Source organism: Sarcophilus harrisii, chromosome 4 (assembly GCF_902635505.1).
Source record: "Sarcophilus harrisii chromosome 4, mSarHar1.11, whole genome shotgun sequence".
NCBI lineage: Eukaryota > Metazoa > Chordata > Mammalia > Dasyuromorphia > Dasyuridae > Sarcophilus > Sarcophilus harrisii.
The window spans coordinates 72,646,635-72,671,703 of NC_045429.1; the positions used below are offsets into that span (position 1 = coordinate 72,646,635).

General features: G+C 38.9%; 1 protein-coding gene across 3 annotated transcripts in view; it reads left to right on the plus strand.

The window, feature by feature from the left end:
* The window catches only part of RGL1 (ral guanine nucleotide dissociation stimulator like 1), a 306,958-nt gene that overhangs the window by 79,120 nt on the left and 202,769 nt on the right, over positions 1-25,069 (plus strand). For 2 of the 3 annotated variants that reach the window (XM_023501823.2, XM_031937022.1), the window contains exons 1-2: positions 11,623-11,879; positions 23,432-23,601. In XM_023501823.2, the coding sequence (XP_023357591.1) occupies positions 23,470-23,601 (132 nt within the window). In that variant the 5' untranslated portion in view covers positions 11,623-11,879; positions 23,432-23,469. Of the gene's footprint in view, positions 1-11,622; positions 11,880-23,431; positions 23,602-25,069 lie in introns of those variants that run through there. The other variant, XM_031937021.1, reaches the window with a different exon arrangement.

Sequence of the window (25,069 nt, forward strand, 5' to 3'; positions counted from 1 at the left end):
ATTGACCCTAACACATTTAAGAATTAGCACAAAAGGCATGACTAAAGACATGTATATATCTGGAAGAGGATGTGAGTTGGTTATTGATGTTGCCCTGGTACCTCTGACGTACTTAAAGAATTAGAGGAAAGTATCTCATATATTCTGTAGGTTCTCTCTGGAGGAATATGACAAGCCATCAGAGAGGGCATAGAAAGGCGTCACTAATGGGACAGTAGATGGATAGAGTCAGAAAAACCTGAACCAGAGTTCAGGTCTGGCCTCAACTATTTACCTTCTGTCTGCTTCAATTTTTTTCATCTGTAAAATGGGGGCTCCTAGAACTGTCATAAGGCTCAAATGAGATAATGTTGGTAAAGTTCTTTGTAAACCTAAAAGTGCTATATAAATGCTTCTTCTTCTTCTTCTTCTTCTTGTTCTTCTTCTTCTTCTTCTTCTTCTTCTTGTTCTTCTTCTTCTTCTTGTTCTTCTTCTTCTTCTTCTTGTTCTTCTTCTTCTTGTTCTTGTTCTTGTTCTTCTTGTTCTTGTTCTTCTTGTTCTTCTTCTTCTCCTTCTCCTCCTCCTCCTCCTCCTCCTCCTCCTCCTCCTCCTCCTCTTCCTCCTCTTCCTCCTCCTCCTCCTCCTCATTATTATTATTATTATTATTTGCAGAAAGAGGAAGGACCTGAACTGATGAGGTCAAGGATTAATTGAAGCAATATTTTTTGAATGTCTCTCCTCATTTCTATTCTCACTAGAACCATCCTAATTCAGTTTCCTATTATCTCTCAGCTGCCTTTACAACGTCACCCATCTCTTGTGCATCAATTTTGTTTTATGAAAATGTTTCCAGAATAACTTTTTGGAGCCATTTATATGATCATGTCATTCCACTGCCCCTAAACCTTCATCAGCTCATCACTGTTCAGTGTGGTGGGATGGAAGGAGCGCTTGGTAGGAGTCCACGCTCTCAAGTCACTCCGTATCTCTGAGTTTCATTGTCTTCCTGTGAAATAAGATGAGTTTTAGCTCCCTCCCAGCTCTAGGATTCTTTGAATCTCAGATCCCAAGTGAACCTGGCATTTAAGGCAATTTAATATTCTTTCATCCCCTTACCTTTTTAGCTCATCTCCCCTTAATTTCCTTTCCTTGCATCATGCATTCTAACCATAATAACTGAAGATCTGAGGTCTGCCCACCCACACTTTCTGCCTTTCTTCTGTGTTCAGTGGAAATGTTAGTTAACTAAGAGACCAGACCACTGACTGCTGTTGTCTTTCTAAATCTGATGCCCTCCGAGGGACTCTCCTTTTGTCTCTGCACTCTTTCTTGGTGATCTCAGCAGCTGCCATGGGTTCGACCACCAGCAATCAATTCCTTTTCTGCCTACCCAGTTCTCATCTGCTTTTTGAGCTGCAAACTCACATCTCCAAGTTTTTGCTACATATTTTGACCTGAAGATCCAATAGTCACTTCAGACTCAACAGGCACAAAACAAACCTCATTCTCTTTCTCCTTACGTCTACTTCTCCCCTTAACTTTGCTCTTTCTGTTGAGAGTACCTCTGTTCTTCCAGCATGAAGGTTCACAATGTAGGCTTTTCTTACCCCTCTCTTCCCACTCATTCCCCATTGCAACAGTGGCTAAATCTTACTGATTCTACCAATTCAGCCTCTTTCCTGTCGGGGTTCATTTTGTGCACCCAGCCACCCAGGTATGTATTGTGATATTGTGATATTGGGTAGCTGAGTGACACAGTGCATAGAATACCAGCCATTGAGGCAGGAACACCTGGGTGCAAACCAACCTCAGACACTTACTGGCTGTGTGACCCTGCACAAGTCACTTAACCCCATTTCCCCAATTCCTCACCTGTAAAATGAGCTGGAGAAAGAAATGGCAAACTGCTGTAGCATCTTTTCCAAGAAAACCCAAAAAAGATCACCGAGTATTGAACACAAGTGAAACAATTGAATAACAAATTGGGTGGAATACCCTTCCATTAGATATAAACTTTTAAATTTGTATCCTCAGTTCCCAGGACAGTGTCTAGTTCATACCAGGTACTTAATAAATGTTTGTTGATTGTTTGACATAACCTTCCACACTGTATAAAAACGACCATATCCTAACCATTCAGAAATTAGGCAATTAGGACAAAGTCTAATTTCTCTTCACTCTACTGTATTCGTATCACATATATAACACTTTCCCAAGTATAAGCCATTTCCCCCTTCCTCCATCCCAAATCTGACTTGTACAAAACATGAGTAAAACCCATAATCACTCTTTTAGCATCATGGGCAGGGGAGTTCTTACTTAACAATGAAACCTCGGCAAACATATGGAACCTGGGAATTTTTCAGTAGACTTCATAAAAGAATCATCTGTTCTTCTCAATAGGCTTCCACATAGGGAAAAAAAGATGCAGAACAGGGTATGGAGGCAGGAGAACACAGGTTCTTCCCACTCCAGAGTCTGCCCCAGGATGCTTTTGGCCATGCTAGCATGAAAAGCAAAAAGAAACGAGGCAACAATTAATTGCATTCATCACTATTTAATGGCGTGGGGGAGAAAGCAGAGTGAATCAAGTTGGTGAATCTTTGGGAAAAAGCTTGCTTTTATGTTGCAGCATAATGCAGCATAAAACAATGTAATCACAGTAGTCGGTATGTATGGAGAGCTTAAGACTTTCAAAATGCTTAACTTATATTTTTTTCACTGGGTTCTGCCAACAAGGTAGGTAACATGAGAAAACCTCTCTAGCTCACTGTGTTTAGAATTTATGTAAAATGTAAAATATTTTGCAAATCTTAAAGTACTTAAGAAAAAAAGGTTACCCATTACTATTACTGTGAGGCTGGAGCAGGCATAGGAATTAGATGAGACTTGTGCATGTAGGTGGGCAGAATAGTTCCAAGTGTCTGTAAGGAGATTTTTATGTGTATCTGTATTTCTGTGTTTTGTTGATTGCATTTTCACTAAGAATAGTAGTCAGGAGGGTTCTGGGCACATTTTCCTACAAAAATTGAGTTGCTATGAAAAGATGTGCTGGGGACGTTGGAGTTTCCATCCTAAAAAAAACATTTTTAAAAATCCCATTTCCCTTTCCATGCGCTCAATGTTCCTGACATTCAGAAGCTGTAAAACCTTGACAACAGGTGGTGCTGGTTGCCTAGTGACCTACTCATAAAATGGATATGAAGTTTACACCTGTTTTAAAGTTAAAAAAAAAATTTAAATCACCTAAAATAGGAGATCCTGTAAAAAAATTATCAAAAAGGTTGTTGAGGACATTAAAGCTATATTTATGCCTACTTGTGTATCCCAGACAGAAATAGGTTTGTGGAGTGCTGAGATGGCACCTGAGATAGACAAATTTTTTTGAATACATTAAATAGTAATTTAATTATATTGAAAGTACAAATAATAAGCTCTTCAAGAATAACTTCCAAAGGCAGAACTCTGATTGGTTTTTATTGGAAAGATGCCTTCATACTAGCAGAAAAATTAAGATGTCAGTGGAACCATTCTATAACTATTAACTGTGGAAAAGATGATTTCCTGAATATGTTAATTAACAAATTAATCATACATTTCTTAAATGCTTTCTGTTGGTAAGGCTGGAAATTATGAGGGAAAGGCAGACTTCCCTCAGGGAAGACAGCATGCTCATAACTGTCCTCAAATAGTAATTACATTGTGGATTATAAAAGACCATGAGGATGGCCTCTTGAAACTAGTGATCATGGTTTGGCATGGGAGGGGGATTAGGTTGAAGACGTCTGTGACTCAGTGTAGAACAGTTATTGCATGGGGAAGTAGAAAGGAGAGAGCAATCAATTAAATACATATAGAGTGGGTTCACTTGTGAGCTATGTGTCCTCAGGCAACTTACTTAACCCTTGTTAGACTCAGTTTTCTCATCTGTCAAATGGGAATAATAATTGCATATATCTCTCAGGGTTGTTATGAGGATTGAATGAGATAATAATTATAAAGCACTTAGATCAATGTATCTGAACATAGTGTATGTAATTATTATTATTATTTTATATAATATGTTATCAAAATAATCATATTATAAATTTATTATGATTATGATTATGATTATTATACCATGGAATGAATGCGAGCGAGGAAAAGTGTAGTTGGACAAATATTCTAAGGTCTCCCCACAAAGTAGTTTATGTTGAGACAACTAGGCTTTGAGTCAGAGATCTGAGTTCAAATCTAGCATCAGATACTAGATAACTAGGTTGATGACCCTGAGCAAGTAACTTGACTTGTCTGCATTAATTTCTTTATTTACAATTTTTTATCAGACTTTTATCAGTCCTTCCTAGATAGTACTATTATTATTAATGAAACTTACTTTGATATTTAAGTGGTACAGGCCATACAGGTTCATACATAACTTTCAGGTTGTCTGAGTATAATAACAGCCAGGACCTGGAGAATAGGATCTTCTTCTTCATGTTTCTCTCTACAGACCTGCAGTAGCACTGGCAAGGTGCAATCTGTGTTCAATTGAATCAATGGGATATTCTCAGTGAACATTCCTTCCCTGTCCTAAATGTTCTTCTGCTAAATAATTTTTTTAATAGCTTTTTATTTACAGATTATATGCATGGGTAACTTTACAGGATTAACAATTGCCAAACCTCTTGTTCCAATTTTTCACCTCTTACCCCCCCACCCCCTCCCCTAGATGGCAGGATGACCAGTAGATGTTAAATACATTAAAATATAAATTAGATACACAATAAGTTGAATAATTTATTTTTGTTGTTAACTGTAAGATGGACTATGTATATTTTGTTCCAATCTCAAACCTAAAGGTCCCAACCTGAGCCAGCTCTAACCTCCTACAAAAGTTGTCTGCAGTTGGTGGTCTGGAGTGAGAAAAAGGGGCAGCCTTGTCCAGGGCCTAAGAGCTTATTGGGTTCATGGGAAACAAAAGCTAAGGCTGGGCAGGGGCAGGCAGACCCCTTCATCTGAGTAGTGTATTTATATACCTTGGTTCTGGGTGGTTGCCCCTAAGGCAGCACTTTGGGGTCTGGGTTGACCGGACAAATTGTCCATTTGATAAATATCATCATCATAGTTTGGATGTTTCCGTAGATTTCCCATAGGAAAGGAAAGTGCCCTGGGAGCAGCCAAATGAGATATGACAAATGAGAACTTCTGTGGAAGGGGTTTCTCCATCTCTCCACTAGAGGCACCTAAAATATGCTCCATCCCCCCTCCACCCTCTGGCTTTCTTGCTTCCTTCAAATCCCAGCTAAAATTCTGCCTCCTACAGGGAGCCTTTCCTGGTTCCCTCTGAGAGAGAGCCTGTCTTCTCTGATGATTTTTCCCAGTTTATCCTTTAGATAGCTGTTGGCTTGTGGTCTGTGCCATTTGACTGAACTCTCTGGGAGCAGGGACTGTCTTTTTCTTTGTATCTCCAGGGTTTAGCATAGTGCTTGGTGCACTACGTTTATTGATTGTAGAGTTTTTGAATCGGTAGAGTCTTTGTTATAACTGCTGGGGGTGGGGGAGTTTAGATTAGACATATCTCTTGTCCTCAAGGAATTTATTATTTCCTAGATGAGTATACACAGTTATAAGAAACACAGGCAACTATGATGTGCAAAATTATCTGATTAGTGCCTTAGAAAAGGGTGATCTTCCTCCCTCCTTCCCTCCCTCTCTTCCTCCTTCCCTCCTTTCCTTCCTTCCTTCCTTCCTTCCTTCCTTCCTTCCTTCCTTCCTTCCTTCCTTCCTTCCTTCCTTCCTTCCTTCCTTCCTTCCTTCCCTACTTCCTTCCTTCCTTTCTTCCTTCCTACCCAGACTAACATACTCTGCTCTACAGGGGGCTAGGAGTTCTTGTGCTTGTGAATGAATAAGACATAGTTCTGCTCCTCCAATTTGTCACTTATGTTATATGATAGTGATTAAATGGATGGTCCCTTTAACATCAGACAGATGTATCAGGTCAAGCAGGAGAAAGAGGAAGTATTGTTTAGATGTTCTGAAAGAGGATCCTCTTTTTGGAGGCAGAGTGAAGTGATTCAGTGTATTAACTGGTTATGATTTTGAAAGATAAACATATCCCTCTGCTTAAATCTAATTATTGGATTTTGCAGACCTCCCATGAATTGCTTGGGCTTTTGGGTCTTTTCCAAAGCCTAGACAGATTACTGATATTTCAGATTTAATAAAAATATATTTCATGAGGATTCTTTACTCTAAAAGTAGAAATGGAAAGAAAAATCTTCACCTTAAAAAAATCAGAGTGATGCCTTGTTGAAAAAATAAATACCTGTGAATAACTTGTTCCTTCCTAACAATTCACCCTCATGCTCCTCTGGACAATTAAGGTAGGAAGTTTTATCTGCTTCATTGGGGTTTACAGAGCAATGCTTGGTACAGTCACATGATTTACAATGCAGTCATTTTAAACTTTAAAACTTTTATCAGGGAGGCTTTTATTGTAATTACAGAGTTCTAAGCAATAAGTACATCTCTCTTTTAGAGGCTCCTCCATCTCTTTTAGAACTTTGAGGGATTGTTATTTTAGCCTCTATTCTGTTTAGATACTCCCCCTCCAGCTTTCCTCTTTCAAGATTTGTTAGGAGAATGTGGGGCCTGAATGGAGTTCAGGAAGTGAGTCCAGCTGTTTTCCTTGTGTTGGCACTCAGGACTGAGCAGGAATTGCTGAGCAAAGAACAGCATTTCCCAGGGGAGGTTCACAAGGGTAGCACGAAAGCAGTCTGGCCTTTTCTCTTTATTATTATTATTATTATTGAAAACTGTTGCCAAATACTATCATTGAGGCAAAAAATACACAAAGTCTGAAGTCCAGTTGGAACAGCAGAGAAAAATTGCCCCTGGCAAGGCAGGAATGCTGAATGTTTTTTTCCTTTCTTGCTCATTCTTGATTTTCCACATGGAGTTAAGAGAAACAGTCTTTCGGAGAAATTCTAGTCTGACTCAGATTTCTCCATAGAGGTTATTTGAAGTGGTATTGTGCAACTTTTCTGGGGATTTTGGTGTGGCTGACGGTACAGAAAATAATTAGAATTCTTTTGCAGTGTGATTGCCCAGTTATTGATTGACAAGGCTCCATCCTGGGCCCTCTTCTCATTTCTCTCTCTTCTATTTCTCTGGATTAAAAACATCATTTACTGTTGATTCAATTATAATGAATATGCAGATGATTTCCCAACACACATGTATTTGCGTATACATCCACCTATCTATCTCCACCCCAAGTTTCTCTTCCTAGGTGTAGTCCTCCATTACCACTGCCTGTGGGACATTTCAAACTGGATGTCCTATTAATCATCTCAAATCCAATAGGTCCAAAGCAGAACGAATTAATTTCCCCCACCCCCTCAAGCCTTCTTATTTTTGGTCTTCTTTGTTACTCTGGAGGTACCACGATCCAGTAACTCAGATTTGTAACATCTGTCATCCTTGACTTTTCATTGTATTAACAAAATGCATTTATGAAGTGTCTATTGTATATTAAACACTGAGGTAATAATTCCAGCTGGTATGTATATAGTCCTCCCAATAATTCTTTTAAGGTTATGGGATCATAGATTAGAGCTGAAAGGGACTTTAGAGGTTTTCTAGTTCAAGCCCCACTCATTTTGTACCCCTAGATGATAAAGAAATTCCTTATAAATAGGGGTTTTTCATTTCAAACATTTGTTTTTTGAGCATTTAGAACAGCACCTGACATTTTGTAGTTGTTTATTTGTGTCCAATTTTTCATGAGCTCATTTGCTGTTTTCTTGATACTGAAATAGTTTTCTATTTGCTTCTTTGGCACATTTTACAGATGAGGAAACTGAGGCAAATTGAGGTTCAGTGACTTGCCCAGAGTCACATAGATAATGTGTCTGAGGTGGAATTTGAACTCAGTCTTTCTGATCAGGCCCAGTGCTCTATCCATTGCGCCACCAAGCTTCCTTCCTTCCTGCCACAGTGGATGATTGCCCAAGGTCACATAATGGTTTCAGGTACTTGGGAGAGAAATAAGCATTTACATACGTGCTCCTCCTACATGCTAGGCTCCATGCTGAGCATCTTACAAATACTATCTCATTATCACCACTTTCCAGAGTCATAAATAGAGCCTTTTCCTTGGTCATAGAGCTGGTGAGTGTCATGGGCAGACTTCAGATGCGGATTTTCTTGTCTACAAGGGAATACAATAGAAATAAAAGATGACAAGTAGCTCAAATAATAAAATAAAGAGTATAAATAAAAGGGTGCAGGACACTAGGTTAGGCTCAGATGGCCAACACAGTTAACAGGGTTTTTGTAGAGCCCCCAGGCTAATAGGGGACAAGACCCCAGCCCAAGGAGCTATGGATGGAAATATTTCATAAGTGCTTTGGAAAGTTCTAGGACAGATTGCTCTGTGTCATCTGAAGGGGAAGATTCCTTCCCTCAAGGAGCTGCAAGTTTAGCTGAGGAGATAAGATTTGTGATGTGCTATGTGGGAGTTAACAAAGCAGGCTGTAGCCTAGGGAGATGACCTCTAAGGTCCCTATGGAGTCCAGGACCCCACAGTCATTCAGTCAGGTTGTTCTGGTGAGGTCATGAGTTCTATAGGTGTCCAGGGAGAGGGAACAAGCACTTTGGGCGGGATCTCCCTGTGTGGAGAAGCAGGGCCTTGGAGACGGTGACCAATGCGTAGGGATGCTGTGACGTTGCCAGGTTACTAACCATGGTTACAAGGAGATTTTTTCGACTAGCTGTTTAACGGGGCTCCAGAGCATCTTCTAAAAGGCCAGAGCCAGGCTTAGTCCCGTGTCTTGATCCATTTTCTCTTCAGTTGAATTCTTGATGCATCCTGGGTACTTTGTGGCTGCTTCTTCTGCTGAGAGATAAATCTGCAAGGAAAGAGACCTCGGGTCCTCCCAACCTAGGTCTGCGGATACAAGCATGGGTTTCTTGTATGCCTTGTCATTTATAGGTGAAGGGAGAGTGGTGTCCAAACCACCTAGGATCCAATGCCTTGAGCAAAAAGTGACCTTTACTATCTAGCTCCAGGTAACTGGGACGTAGACTTATCCAACTTTGGACATTAATTTTGTTTGCGATACAAATGGGATAAGAAGGAACTGAGCTAAGAATAAGCCTACTCTTCTCAGGGTCCAAAGTGGGATAGAGGAGAGTGTGTCCTCTAGGGGAGGAAATATCAGTCTTTGCTATTTCAAAGTAACTCTTTTTGTACAAGCTCATTAATATTAAGTGGTTAAATGGAAATCATGCAGGAGTCACTGGCTCCTGATAGTAGGGATAACATAGTGGAGGGTTGAACTAGCCCACATTATGGATGCCTTGACCATAATGGTGGTGAGGAAGATGAAAAAGATTCATATATATATATGTAATAGCTGAGATTAGAAAAGAGAACATCAATCCTTTAGGATGTCTTAGATTCTATAGGAGTAGATAAGGCAAGTCTCAATCAGAGTGAGCCCAGAGCATATTTGTGTTGGAGAAAAAATATTAATAGTGTGCTTCACATTTTTTACACAAGTCTGCCAGAAATCATTATAGATATTTTAACACTATTCTGTCTTGAAGTCATTTCTACTTTAGAGTGAGACATGTCCAGACCTTTATGGTTTCCACATGTACTCGCACATATCTTTATCTTGAGACAATTTGAGGAAACATTTATCTTGTACAAGGAAAAGATAGTATGTTAAAATATAGTTTGGACTTTCATTCCAGAACAATAATCACTACTCAGTTCTTTTCTGGACCACTCCATTCAAGGACTGAAAATAGTTTTTTTTCTCTGTGATCAACATTTTAATCTAAAATGTAAAAGTGAATACCGCCCTTGGTTGGGTACAGTGTCAATCACTTTTGAGGGCAATGATCTTAATTCAATGCTAGTTAAACTTGGTTGTTATTCTTAATTTGTTTCTCTAAGAAATTACTTCTGTTCTCACTTTTTCATCCATATTCCTGAGGCAAGTGTACCTGGAAAGGGCTTTTAGACTAAAGAAAATGTCATCTATTAATATTTTCAGTTTTACTGGAAAGTTTTTAATGTGCCTCTCTAGTGGTTATGATAGGCCTTTGCACTACATCATTTGCAATCAAGGAAAATCTATTGTTTAACGCAGCCAAAAATTACATGTGATGGTTTAAAGGATATAGTGTGGTCCTCATTGTAGGGGAATATATAAATAGTTAAGATCGAGAATATTCCATCCCACATCTCCAAGGGAAAATGTAGTTTCCACCTTTGAATGGAACCAGAGAAAGGCACTTCACTCTTGTATTCTTCTGTATCAACCTAAACCCCTAAGAGGTAGACCAGGCTGGAATTATGTCTACCTACGATACCTCAGCTATTTGTAAATATTTGTAAAGTGCTTAGCCCAGTGTCTGGCATAAGGGAGTGCTACATAAAGGCCTATTTCCTGAACCCTTCTCCCTTAGGAGTTCAGAACAGCATCTACCCTCCTCGATCACACCGAACAATTAGAGTAACAGGTTACTTCTGGCCAACTTAGCTCCCTCCCATCAAACACTTTAGTAAACAAAGGGCAAGTATAAATACTGAGCAAACATGTTTATCCAAGCAAGCAGTAAAACACAAGTTTGGGGGATGGTTGTACAAATTAATGTAGACAATTGAATACATAGGAGGAAGTGGGCTCTTTGATTTGGGAATAAGGTTGTATTTCAGTTGATCCATGGAGAGAATAATCTTACTGAAAAAGTCTGCTCTTGGCAGTCTCTGGGGGGTATAGATGCTGGGAATCAAGGAGCATTTTGGGATATTAGCCTCCATATTCCTGAGGTCCTAGGACTCCCATTATAGCCATTCAGAGACCTGTACCTGGTCTCTTATACCTTTTTTGGTACCTCCTTTTCTTCCTCCTCCAAAGTCTTTTGCCTTCGTGTACACTGTATGAAGTCCAGGTAAGTAGTCTCTCAGTAATTAGGAGTCACATCTCCCTGTATCAAAGGCCTATCCTTTAGGATCCAACCCAACATGCTTCAGATAGAATATGTAAATCAAAATCATGGAATTCTGGAATTGAAAGAAGCCATGAAGTTTCTCCCAGACATGAAAGACTCCCCTTTATAACATCTGACAAGTGGTCATCCAGCTTATATTTGAAGATTTCTCTCTAATAAGGTAGAACCCATTGCCTCCCAACATAACCTATTCCTTTTTTGGACAGTACCAATTATTAGGACATTTTTTCCTTGATAATCAAACCTAAATTTTATTTTCTCTTGGCAACTTCCACAGTTTGACTGTAGTTTGTCTCTGGGACGAAAGTCCTTTTTCTTCTTCAGATACATGAATTTAGCCATCATGTCCTTTCAAAAAGGAAGTCAAGACTGGCTTATAATTTGCAGATTCTTCCATCTTTTTTCTTTCTTTTTAAGGTAAAAATCAAGTCATCCTTTGCCTTCCTTTGGTCCTAGGGTACCTTTCTCATTTTCCACTATTTCCCATATCATTGCTGATAGCTTAGAAATCATTTCTATCAGGCTTTTCAGTGCTGGAGGATGTAGTTCACCTGGACCAGGTGATTCAAATTCAACCTGTATAACCAGGTGCTCTTTTACTATCTTCTTACTTATCTCGGGCATCAATCCCTGTTAGCCATTGTTGCAACATTCTCAGGGCAAAGGGCCTTTTCTCAGCAGAGAAAACACTCAGAATAACAACTGAGCAGCTTTTTCTTGAGACACCTACCTGACTCGCTGCTTGTGAGGCAGGAACCTCCCTTTCTGGCTTCCTGCCGCCTGTCAGCCTCACAGAGAGCAGCTCTCCTGCTCTCCCTTTGCCCCCTCCTGCCCACCACTGACTCTGATTTGCCACTTCCCTCCTTTGGAGAAAATCCTGGAGACGACAGGTGGGTAGAATGCTGCCTCAGTGTTTGTCTTCTTGCTTGAACTGTGAGTGTCTGATGTAGAAATTAAGTGTATGTGGTTTCCATAAGGAATCATAGAAACTTCAGCAGTTTACATCCCTTTCATTGTTTTATTTATCAGAAGTCAGTGAGCAAGCCTGTTAGGAATGGGATTTAGTCACTCACATGCATTATTGCACAAGTGCTCTCTGCATGCCTTACGTTCTTCATATGGAAAATATTTTGCTGAGCTCCTTTGAAGACTCGACTTTAAGCACTTTGAGAACATGTTCTGTGTCTTATTTATCTTTGTAGCTTCTTCAGCTCCTGGCACAGAGCTTTGTATACAGTAATCGATTCACAGAGGTAAAGTGGATGAATAAGTGACTAAAAGGAGGAGTAGGGCAAGAATGCTTCTAGGAAAAATAGGAATCTAGGACTGGAACTCTGGGGTGCGGTGGGGAGGAGAGAAATATATTTGGCAAACACAGATGCATGTGCAGGGAAAAAGCACTGGCTTGTGCTCCTAGGACTGGGGATTAGTCACAATTCACAGAGAAGACTCTGAAAGGCTAGCTACACCTACAAATCTTAGACCTTCTGAGACTTTGCCAAAAGGAAAAAGAAAACCAAGGGATATAAATCATGTATTGAAGTGTAGCAGTGAAATGTCAGTGGTATTTGATGTTGTATACCACTCCCTCTTTTTTGATATCCCTTCTTCCGTTGATTTCTGTGATGCCATTTTCTTATGATTCTTTTCTTAATTCTTCTGAATTCTCCTATATCTTTTTATTCTATTCTTTTTGCTGGCAGTTATTCCTCTCTGACCTTTAAATATGAATATTTCTTGGAGTTTTAACCTAGGCCCTTGCCTCTTATCTCTTTCTTATGGTCTCATCCATTCCTATTACCTCGTCTTAGATAAAAGAATGATAGATTTTTATATTAGAAGGAAGCTTAGATGATATCTAGTACAACCTCTCCATTTTACATATGAGGAAAAAATAATTTAACTAGAAACAAACTCAGGCTCTCTGACATATAATCCAGTGCATTTTCCCATTGTACATCTGTTTCTCTTAAATCTTTACAAATGACTTAAATCCCAGAGTCCAGTACTGTGTTTCTGTCTTTTGCTGGAAATCTCTACCTGGATATCACACTAACATTTTAATCAAACAATCAATCACATTTATGAAGTACCTACTATGTGCCAGACACTGTGCTAAGTCCTGGGGACTCAAGAAGAGACAAAAGATGCCCCTAAGGAGCTCACAATCAAATTATTTTAAATTTTACATGGCTAGAATAGAAAATTATTTTGCCTTTGTTTCTATTAATGGTACCACTACTCTCCTGTTTACCCAAGGTCATAATGTCTAAATTATCTTTGGCTGTTTTGCTCACCCAACAAATTCTTTAATTCTATCTCTGTAAGATTTCTCATGCCAGTTATGCTTTTAAAATAAAACCTGAAGTGTAGAACTACTAATTAAGGTTTTGAAGGTATTATTCAGTACTTATACAGGGAAAAAAAAAAACAAGGATTAACCCTCTCCACTAAAATATACTTTTATATCTAATTTTAAATGTTAAAAATGTATGCTAATCTCTACTTTTACCAACAGAGCTCACTTTGAATATTCTTTTGTAATTCATTTATTTTCTTTTGAAATAGAATTCAAAAGTATTTCCTGAGGTATTGTCATAGCGCTAGAGCTTCAGGTTAGGCTAATATCAAAAGCCACTGCAGGTGACTCTTCTTACTTTTAATGAGATCTGTCATTTAAAGTGTATCAATCCATAACTGCTTCCAAATGATGAAAAAATGGAATCTATTCATTATCCTTCCCTCTCTTCTTTCTTCTTGCTTTTGTCCTGTTGTGGTAAAAATAAAGAGTGTAGTCATACAGGTCTCTTTCTTTGATAGCTCCATGAACTTTCATGGCTGTCTTTTCTAGTCTTTAAAAAAGGCTTTTTAGCTGCTTTACTTTTTTTTCTCTTTTTGACAAGAGTTTATTCTTGCTTCTTCCCATTTGTTACAGATACATAGAACTGCTCTTCTTGAAAGCTGAAGTTACCCCTTAGTGCTTTTCCCCAGCTGCTTTAATCACAGAGAACATTAGAAAGTTCTTAAGAACTAGTTTCTAAGAGAGCTTAGAAATAGAAATAAGGTTAGAAATGGAATTGGAGAAAAAAAACAATATAAAAAGCATTTAAATAGAACTTGGGAAATTTTAGATGTTTAAAATTGAATGTCTTCATGTATATAATGACTTATGAGGCTTACTCGTGTTGTAGTAAAATAGGAAAATAATGTATAAATTGATTCATTAAATGTATAACAAAGGAAGAAAAGAGGACAATGTTTAATTTTTATATTCTGGTAAGTTATTTCCTCCACTATATAGCAGAGGATTTTGCCTGGTCCACTTTAACTCAAAGAGCAGAGATACAGGCTGTTGAGCAGTAACTTTGTGGGTGCATAACTGATTCTACACCTCCTGATTATTAGCTCTTGGTTTTCACTTTTTTTTTTTTTTTTTTTTTGCAGCTGGTTCTACGCATTCTACAGTAGTAGTAGTTGTTTTTTTTCCTGATTCTAGCTATATACATTTTATTATTATTTAAGGCTTTGAGTTTGCGTGAATAAAATTGCTTATTTTTGTCATTTATGATCTCATGTCTCTTGTTTGGTTAAAAATTACCATTCAGCCACAATAAAGAAAAGTATATTTTTCCATTTTCCTCTCATTTAAAAAAAATGATGTCATATTTTATATTTAGGTAACCTGTGTCCTTTTCCCATGTTGGCTTAAGCTTTGTGAGCACACAACTGATTCTCCAGCTCCTAGTTAATTGGCTCTTGGTTCTCCACTTCCTGTCTACATTTGTAGCTGCTCATTCTGTTTTACTGTGATTCAAGTTGTTTCATACCTGCTCCTGTGGCTTTAGTGAACTTGCCCCAGTAATACAGACTTAACCCCATCTCATTTGAGACCTCAGGATGTTATAATGGTAATTAGCCATTTAAAGTATTCTCCTGCAGTAGTAATCCTGCTAGGGGATGATACTTGATCTGAATATCTTCTCTATTAGTTTTAAATTTAATAAATGATTATAGTAGGAATAATGGGAAAGCTAGGGAGAAAGCTCTCATCATATGCCTGAATTTTATTGATTTTTAATTTCATTGATGCCTTTTGTTTGTACATAAATTATTTCTGGATAGGTTTTTTGCTACCACCCTAGAATGAAACAGTCCCTTTAACAAAAAAGAAAATTAATTGACAATACTGACTATTTCACACAGCACTGGCAACATTATGGCTTGGTAATTCCTCACCCAAGAAGAGTTTATTTTCTGAGCCCAAGACTAGTCATTAAAATTAGAGTGTAACTTCCTTTTGTTGTTCTTTTCATTACATTATGGTAGATATAAATATATTATTCTGATGCCATTATTTTATATCAGTTCACACAAGTTTCCATGTATTTCTGAATTCCTCATTTTCTATTCTTCATTTCATTATATTTATATACCACAATTTGTGAACCACTCTCTAATTAATGGACTTATAATTTGTTTTTTATCTCTTTCCTACTATAAAAGTGTCACTGAATGTTATTAAATGTATATGTATATATAACATACATACATGTTTACACAGTACATTAATGATATAAACAGTTTAGTCACTTAAATAATTTCAAATTTATTTTCTAGATTAGTCAGGTCAATCAAAAACTATCAACAGTTATTAGTAACCTTTTCTTTCCATAGTCCTTACAATAATATGTCTATTTTGGGCTGTATTTACAAATTTTCTAGGTAGAAAATAAAATCTCATAATAGTTTAATTTGTATTTCTTCTATTATTAAAGATTTGGAGCATTTAAAAATATAGTCATTGAAAATTTAAATGATTCTTTTGAAAACTGGTCTCTTGACAGCTTATCTATTGGGGAATGGCCCTTGTTCTTATATATTTATGACCAATTCTCTATGTATCTTAGATATAAAACTTTAATCCTGATATTTGATGCAAAGATTATTTCTCCTTTTACCATTTCTATGATTCTAGCTATTCCCCCCACCCCAAATTTTTTTTTTTTGGATTTTATGCAATTGAAAATTTTAATTTGTCTTTTCTGATCTCTTATTTGGTTTGGTCCCTCAGATAGTTGTAGAAGGTATGTCTTCCATTTTCATTTAAAGTTTTTATGCTGTCACATTTCATATTTAGGTTGCAATCATATAGAACTTATTTTTGTGCATAGTGTAAACTGAGTTCTGCCAAATTGGTTTTTAGTTTTCTCAGCAGTTCTGATGCTAAAGAGGAATGGACTGAATACCTTCCACAGCCAGCCTGATGATACTGGGCTGAAAGGCAGAACAGTTGAGATCCTGCTTGTAGTGATGTTTGTACAGCATCATATCAAATCTTTTTTTGGGGGGGATAAGGAGGGGAAAATGGGTCTCTTTCTTGCCTAGGATGGAAGTGCAGTGGCCATTCCCGGCACTGACACTGTTGAGTATAAGAGCTTTGACCTATTCCATTTTCAACCTGGGCTAGTTCACTGGTCCTTAGGCAGGCTGGTAGCCTTTTCTTATGTGAAGCTTACTGTAGTGATGCTGGACCTGACTGGGATACCTTTAACTCTACCCCAGCTCAGAATTCCCCAGCTCCTCATCCACCAGTCCCAGCCTCCCTAGGAGCAGGGATTTGAGAGGTGCACCATTACACCTATTTTAATCCTCCCTAAAGACAGTAGTATTGTCTCATGCTCTCTACAAGTATCTAGGAGGAATAGCTGGAAGAGATTACACAACAATGTTGGTGAGAAGAACTGGCAGAAAATACTTAGAAGTTAATGTGAGTGCAGGAAAAACTAAAAAGTACAGTGAATGAAAGAGCTACCTTTAAAGTTCGTTGATACCTAAGAGCCTCAGTCCCTCAGGGATTCAGCAGGGAAGAGTAATAAAGAAACTAGTAAAGGTCATTTTGATGAAAGAAATCTCATAGAATATCCAAGGGTGATGGAGCATTAGCACTTGCCACAGATCACTTAATTTGAAGGCACACACATGGCAATATCTCTGTATGCAAACACAGCAGGTAGTAGGGTCCCTGGAGGCTGAGGATAGCAAAAAGTACCTCTAGCCAGGTGCAGAACCTCCCTCGCTTTGCCACCATGCCCACAGAGCATTCAATAATGCCCCCTGGCAAAGCCCACTCTGACTTCTTCACGTCATTCTCTTTCTTTTTGATTTATCTTTCATGATTAAGAAAGATCCATGATTTACTAGCTCTAGTGCTTTCATGAGTAAAGAGGTATGGAAGTTCTGGGATGGTCCTAGAGAGCCAAGAAAGAAAGGCAAATAGAAAAGAATCAGAATCTCAACTAATGATGGTCTGGTTGTGCTTGAGTCTTCTCACCCAGAGTTCTCCAGACCATGATCTCCAGAGCCCCTTGAAAGCAGCAGGTTGCTGAAAGATGCTTCCACCCTCTTCCTCAGGAATTGGGTTTGGGGACATCCTGGGATGGGAGATGCAAATAGTTTATTCTCCAGAGTGATCATCTACTCTGAGATGAGGGGAACCTGGAGGCAGGCAGCTCAGCGAGCTTTTGGTGATCTCCATCATACTCTGCAGATGTTTGATTGTTTGCCCTCAGAGTTTTATAATTGGCGTATTTTTTCTGACTACGTTTCCATGGTTTATAAGAGACACAGTCCAATCTTTTTATTTAATTTTCCTACTGTTTTGTTTGATTATTTGTTGTTTACAGTATTATCTCGAACAACAACAATGGCATTTCCTTCCCTACTAATCTGGCCTGTTTCCATTTTGCCTGTTTGTTTTAAGTTGAATGATAACTTTTTTTTTTCCTGGCAGAAAGCCCCACCCAGCTTTCCTTTGTTTATTTTCTTACATGTATGTGTGTCAGCCTCATTCATCACAGTGTCTGTTAAGAATAGCCTTTGTTTGATAGCTGGTGTGCCTTCTGCTCATGGGTTATTAATGTGACTGTATTAAGTATTTTTGTTTTTACAGTACATCACAATTGCTTTATTTCTTTATTTCTCACTAACTTTGGGAAGCAAAAAAAAATGCTCTATATATTTTACAGGTCAAGAACCTGAGGCACTGACTCAGAAAAATGACTTATCCAGCATTAGCCAGTACAAATAATTTTCAAAAATCTTTTGGCATTCAAAAGGAGGCCTTATGGCTGCTCTCTTCCTTTCTCTTTAGCTATCTTTGTGTCCTTCCACAACTATAGTTCAATAAACAAAATAGAAAACACATTGTTTCTTCCTCAGAGGTGTCTATAAAACACTAGCAATTATTGAGCCTTTACAGCTTGCATAATAATAATGACTTTCTCTTTTTTCTTTCTCTTTCTTCCCCTCCTTGCTTCCTCCCCTCCTTGCTTCCTCCCCTCCTTGCTTCCTCCCCTCCTTGCTTCCTCCCCTCCTTGCTTCCTCCCCTCCTTGCTTCCTCCCCTCCTTTCTCTCTTCCTCCTTCTTTTCTCCCTTCCTCCTCTTCCCTCCCCTCCCCTCTCCCCCTCTCCCTTTACCTTCTTCCCCCTTCCTCTCTCCCTTCCTTCTTTCTCCCCTTTCCTTCCCTCTCTCTTTCCCTTTCCCGCTCCCCCTCTCTCTCCTTCTCTCCCTCTCTCTCTCCTTCTCTCTTTCTCCTTTTCTCTCTCCCTCTCTCTTTCTCTCTCTCTCCCTCTCTTCTTCACCCTCTCCCTCTCTCTCTCCCTGTTTCTTTCCTTCTCCCACTCTCTTCCTCTCTCTCTCCCTCTTTCTCTCTCCTTTCTTTCCGAGCACCTGAGGGGGTCAGGATAGACACCGACGTTGAATCTTGAAGAAAGCCAGGAATTCCTTGAGGCAGAGGCCAGGACAAAATGTGCTCCAGGCATGGGGGGATGAGACCATCATAAAGCAGGGGCTTTATGAAGAGAGACATAATGTCTTACAGGCAACAGCAAGAAGGCTTGCTTGCCTGGAACAAGGGGAATGAAGGAGAGTAAGAGGCAACAGACTTTTTCCTCTTTTCCTTTTGATTTGCCTCTTTACAAAGAAGTGGGTGAAGAAGATCAATACTGGTAAACTATAATGGAAGCAATCTGTTCCTACTCCTCTGCTTTTTCTTTCTACACTAAGCCTAGATCCTGATATCAGTTTCTTACACTTTATTTCATAGTTTTTTCCTGCCTTCTGAAGATGAACTTTGTTTCGGTTTTTTGAATTGTATGAATTATAATTATTCTCTCTTCCTCTTCTATAGTTCCTCTTACATCTCACTCCCCCTTTCTGTGTCTAGCTATATATTCCTTTTAAATCTAATATATTTTGCATTTAAGTGTTTGGGAATGTATATGTGCAGCTACCCTTTATTTAGTTTACATAAGAACGAATTAGTGAAATGGCCACTACTTGGGCCCCATCTCAGGAATTCCATTGGGACAAGATGGTTGAGAGACAGAATGGGGCACTCATGCATGAAATGCAGTCTGCCATGGTGGAGGGAACTCTTAAAATCTCTGAGATTAAAGATCTGTTTGAGTATTAATCTTTAGGTAGCCCTGGGGCGGGTAGAGCTGACCCACTGGTATTGGATCCTCATTCACTGCTCTAAACAGAAAAAAGCTTCTTTCCCTCACGAGTCCATCTCTACCACAGAGCTGACTCGGAGGAAGGAATTTCTCTGGTCTCCTCCTCCACTCTTCTTCACCACCAAAAATTGAGATAGAGAATGTACCAATTGCCCTTGTATAAAATAGCCTAGGTTGCTAGAGGTCACAGAGATAAGCACGTGGTTTGCCAGAAGTAATAGCCTGAATCCACAAAGATTTTTTCTCTTTTGGTTTGAAAAGCTTACAAAATAAAGACTCTTTCTACTGGTTGTTAATTGAATATGGTAAAAAGCTCAAAGCTTGCAGGTTAGAGGAGAAAATTTTTCTCTAACTACTGTCTGTCCAGAGACTGAACTCTCTGTCCTTCCTTACATTCTATATAAATTATGTTAGTTACTGGGTTTCCCCTTACTTCTGTACTGCACTGGCATAGTATAGACAGTGCACAGTGTTCAGGGTCACCCAGAGATATCTATAGAAATCAAATAAGGTCATTGTACTAGAACAATTTAGAGCAAAGTAAGGAAAGGGATCGGAAGCAGGCACCAGGTGCATCCAAACAAGCCTCAAGCCAGTGAACAGAGAGTAAACAAACCAACCTTAAGCAGCTTTTCTGCAGTTCTTGTGAGGGTAATCGCTCACTAAGCTTACCTGAAGTCTTTGCTCCCCAGTAGAGACTCTCTCGGAAGCTAGCCTGTCCCCTCAGCCTCTCCTCCAGGACTCCATATGGCAGGATGTCCCCAGGGACAGTGGCCACGATGCTGCCTGCTCAGCTCCCCAGATGCACTTTCCCTGTTCTAGTTTCTCTCCGTTGGGCTCCTCCAGTTGTCTCCCTCCAGATGCTTTGTCACCTTCCTTCTGTGTCCTCTTTGACATTCAACTAATTCTGAGATTAGTCCGAAGGACTTTGTACTACTTTAGTACAACTTAAAATTCTTAGTCCCTGACACTTTCTCCTTAGTTTGGAATAAGCTTCCATCGGAACCAGGTTCATTTATATAATAAATTCTTGGGTACAGTTCCTGGCACAAAGTAGGCTTGTTGATGTTGTTGTTGAGGATCATGGCATCTGGGAGAGGATGCCATGACATGCAATTGAATTGGATTTAAATGAGGGAGGATTGTGCTGGACAAGGTCACCTGCCTCACTTTCCCCTCCAGACTCATCTGGGTCCAGTGGTCAGATAGAGATCAGGACAACTGAAGATGGCCCTGGATGCAATGGGTGACCGTGGCCTTTTAAAGCTAAGATCTTCAGCAGGTCTCAGACTGACAAAAGCTGCATCCATTCGGTGATTAAGATTAGGTAGCAATTGAGGCAAAGGATCTCCTCTTTCACTTCGTCCAAAAAAACTCTAAATAAATTAATGAATGAAAAAATGAAAAAAAAAAAAACCCAAACAGGGTTTTTGGCCAAAGCAGAAATCACTGCTATTTACATTCAACTTGAGTCTATAAGGATCCAAATAATGAGCAAAGAGGGCTTGGCCTAGGATCTATTGGTGGTCAGTTACAATTAGATTGGTTTAGTTTAGGTTAAGCATGGTCCTTAAGAGAGAAATCTAGCCAGTAAAACCCAAAATATCTTGGGGAGGATTCAGAGATGTAAAAGAAAAAAATGCTTTTAAGAGCATCTGTAGATACGGGTATGATACCCTATGTGGACACACACAGAGAGAGAATCTTCTAACTGACCAATTCCCGGCCAGCTGTACTCACAGGGGTTGTTATAGCCTCAGTCGGACTGAGACTTGTTGAAGACCTTTAGCTTAAAAAGGCCAAGGTTTCCCACTGCAAACAAGGCCATCTTTAGTGGTCTTGATCTGTATCTTGCCACTGGACCCAGATGGTTTTGATGACTTTTGCACAGTCCTCCCTCATTTAAATCCAATTTACTTGCATGACATGGTATCACCTCCCCGAGATGAGGATCCTATTTTAGAGCAAAGGACAAATGATAATATTAGCAACAAGCTGTGGTCTTAGTGGATAGATGGATGTTCTTGGGGTTAGAAGACCTGGTTCAAGTCTCCCCTCTGCCACATTCCATCTGTTTGATCCTGTGTAAGTCACTTAGATTTGTAGCATGCTTGGTAGCTCTCTAAAATAACAAGTTGTAGATGAGTTCCTGATCTGTATTGAGAGAGAGAATTTCTACACCAGGAGTTCCCTGTATTCATGAAATCAAAAATACAGTCCCCAAATAAATTTCTAGTGGTGGGATACAGCTATAATAGTTCTATTCCCTAAGCTTGAGAGAATGAATGCAAGTTTCTTTAAGGTAGGACCTCCTGTGAGCTGAATGTTTGTCTAATATCCCTTTCATCTCCTCTTCACTTAGCACAGTTTCTGGCACATAGTAAGTGCTTAATAAATGCTTGTTAAATGTTACTAATGGTGACAATTGTGTGTGGACTAATTTCATTCACATGTATTGCTGGCCCCTCAAACTCTACATGTCTAGAAAGAAGCTTATTATTCCCTCTTCCCCTTTCAAATCACTTCCTCCTCTTAGCTTCACTTATTCTATCAGTGGTACCCCCATTCATCCAATCTCCCATGTTTGAAACACTGATGTTCATCTTTCCTTTAGCTTTCCTCCTTACCTCTTTAATCTAGTCATCTAACAAGTTCTTTCAGCTCTTCTTGTGAAATATCTTGAAATCTTCTATTCTTACTGTCCCCATCCTAGTATAGCCCTTATTATCACCATATTTTCTACATTCTGGTCTCTTCCTTACAATCTATCCTTTATGTAATTGTTAGACTAACCTTCTTTATATAGAACTTATATATGCTCAGAAGTTTTTGGTGGGAGCTTCTTATATTTATAGGATCTCTGATGTTGTCTTATCTTTGCAGCCTTAATGCATGCTTTCCCTTTCCTCCTCCTCCCTCACTCCCCACCACTGCCCTCTCCTGTAGATAAGACCCTTGGCCACACAAACACCTTTTCCTACTTCTATGCTCTTGCTCACATTTTTATATCCCTGGGATGCCTTGCCATGCTCCTCTAGCTACTGACTTCCTTTCCACCCTCTGAGACTAAATTTAAATATTATGTTTATTTTTTAAGGTAAAGTTTATATTTTTATAACCTAACCTCATCTCACCTTTCCCTTATTCAATAATGAGGTTTCTTTCCTTAGACCCCCAACAGCACTTCACTTACACCTTTCCTATCATATGATATTATAGTTAGGTGTATGTGTGCCATATCCCATGAGATCTTTTCTGAACTTTTCAATCATTCAGTTCAACAAACACTATTTAAGCACCATCTGTATATTGAACATTGGACGAGGCACAGGGAGCACTATGGGGTCTAGATCGATTTAGAACTGTTAAACTTACTGTATACAGAGTATCACATTCAGTGGGGGCTCTTTAACGTCTTCCTGAGTCTTCAGCATGGGTATTTCCCACTTCTTTTTTGTTTACACTCTTGGCAATCTCATTCACTTTCACCCCTTCAAATATCATTTATATAGATGACTCACATATGTACATCTCCTGCCTTGATCTCTTTTCCAAGTTTCAGATCTGTAGCTACTATTGCCTATAGAGTATATTTGCTTAGACATCCCATTAGCATCTCAAACTTTACATGCTCCAAAGTGAATTTATAATCTTTTCCATATTTTACTCTTTCTGTTGCCAACACCATCATTCACTCAGTCTTCCATATTTGAAATCTTTGCGTTATCCCTGAACCTTTCCTCTCCCTCATTTTTCAAACCGAGCCAATTACCAGATCCTGCCTATTTCATCTCTTCAGCATCTTTAGCAACTGTTCCTACCTGTTTTCACAGTTGGAGGCCTTTGTTGCCACCTGGTTGTATCTGCCTTGATGTCTGTTTACCTCGGTGTTTACTTTTCATTCATATCTTATTTTTTCTACACAGATCTATAATGCCTCGGACCTAAATCTTGTTCTTCCAACATGGAGGGGAAAACTATAGAGGAACCCATTTCTGCAGTATCAAAGTCTAAAGTTTCCACCAAGATGGAGAACACAGCACAGTGGTTGGTTGAGGATCATGTTCAAATATGGGATGTTTTAAAGACTGAGGAGGTAAGGAAACTGAGGGAATATAATACTAATTATTTTAACCCGGTTTCACTTAAAAATTTGCAAGGAAAAATGGGAAAAGGAAGATAATGACTTCTTTCCATTGGTTGAAATTGGATGTCATGTTTTACTCTGTCTTAAGTTTTGGAACTATAAACATTTAAATATAGGATGAAAATTCGCCTACTACAGTAGATATACAGCTAGACAAGCTCTGGCACATACTGGCTATATGATTCTAGGCAAGTCATTTACCTTTTCATTGCCCCAAGCAACTTTCTAAAATGAACAATTGCTATTGTGCATTAGGAGCCGGAGCTATCTCATCTAGGAGCTCTCTTCACCAATGGAATGACAGTTCCAGACCAAAAAAAAAAAAAAAGTACCCCAAAAGGATTCTGAAAGATCATTTTCTGGCAGAAATGGGGAATGCCTGAGGGATGAGTCATCAAAGAAAGTATGGGAATGTGAATCACGCTGATAAAATGAACTGCAATGGGCTGGATGATTCATTGAACTCCGGGCTTGAGAGCTGAAAGGTATCCCTCAGACAATAAAGAAAAATGGATCTTGAGCTTTTAAACCGTAAAAGATGGGGAACCGGTTCAAGGCTGCCAGCAGGAACTAATAAAAAGGCAGCAAAGAAAGACAATACTCTTCAGGCTACGTCACTGGCCACTAAGTAAATGAAATCATGCTATCTTAGCACAAAGGAGTGCAGAAACTCTGATTCCCCAAGGGTAGGCAAAATTAGTCCTTACAACATCAGGCACTTGGGGGAGGTCAGGAGAGATCAGTGTAAGTCTTCCAGAGGAATTGAGCTTCCTAGGTCAGTACAGAGTGTTTTTTCACATAATCTTTGTTGTAAAGATAGGGGAAATAGCTTTCTCATTCAGAGGATAGCTACTATGTTAGGACACAAGAGAACCAAAGTAGTTGCTAAGTAGAAATATAGCATAATTGAGGGATAGGGAGAAGAGGATCATTTATACTTGGAGGAAAAATAAGATGACATTGGAAATGCCAGGCCAGTTCAGAAATATGTTCAACACCTAGCCCAGATGATATTTTAGATGAAGGAAAATAATGAGGGGATAGTTGTCTCTTCACATTGGTTTGATCTTTTTGTTTGTGACTAGATTTCACTTAAATTTGGATTAGACTGTTCCCCTAACCAATTTTTGTAGTTTTTTGCTTTAATGAATATATTGGACATTATTTTTGTTTATTTTCTTATAATTTATTAGTAAAAGTTGTTTTTTGGAAATTTCCTAACCTCCCATCCCACAATTTGTCTTATTGTTGTCATTTGGTTGTGTCCAACTTTTTGTGATGTTTTTTTGTTTTTTTTTGGTAAAGATACTTAAGTTGTTTGCCGTTTTCTTCTCTACCTCATTATACAAATGAACAACTGAGGCAATCAGGGGTTAAGTGACTTACCCAGGGTCACACAGTAAATATCTAAAGTGGA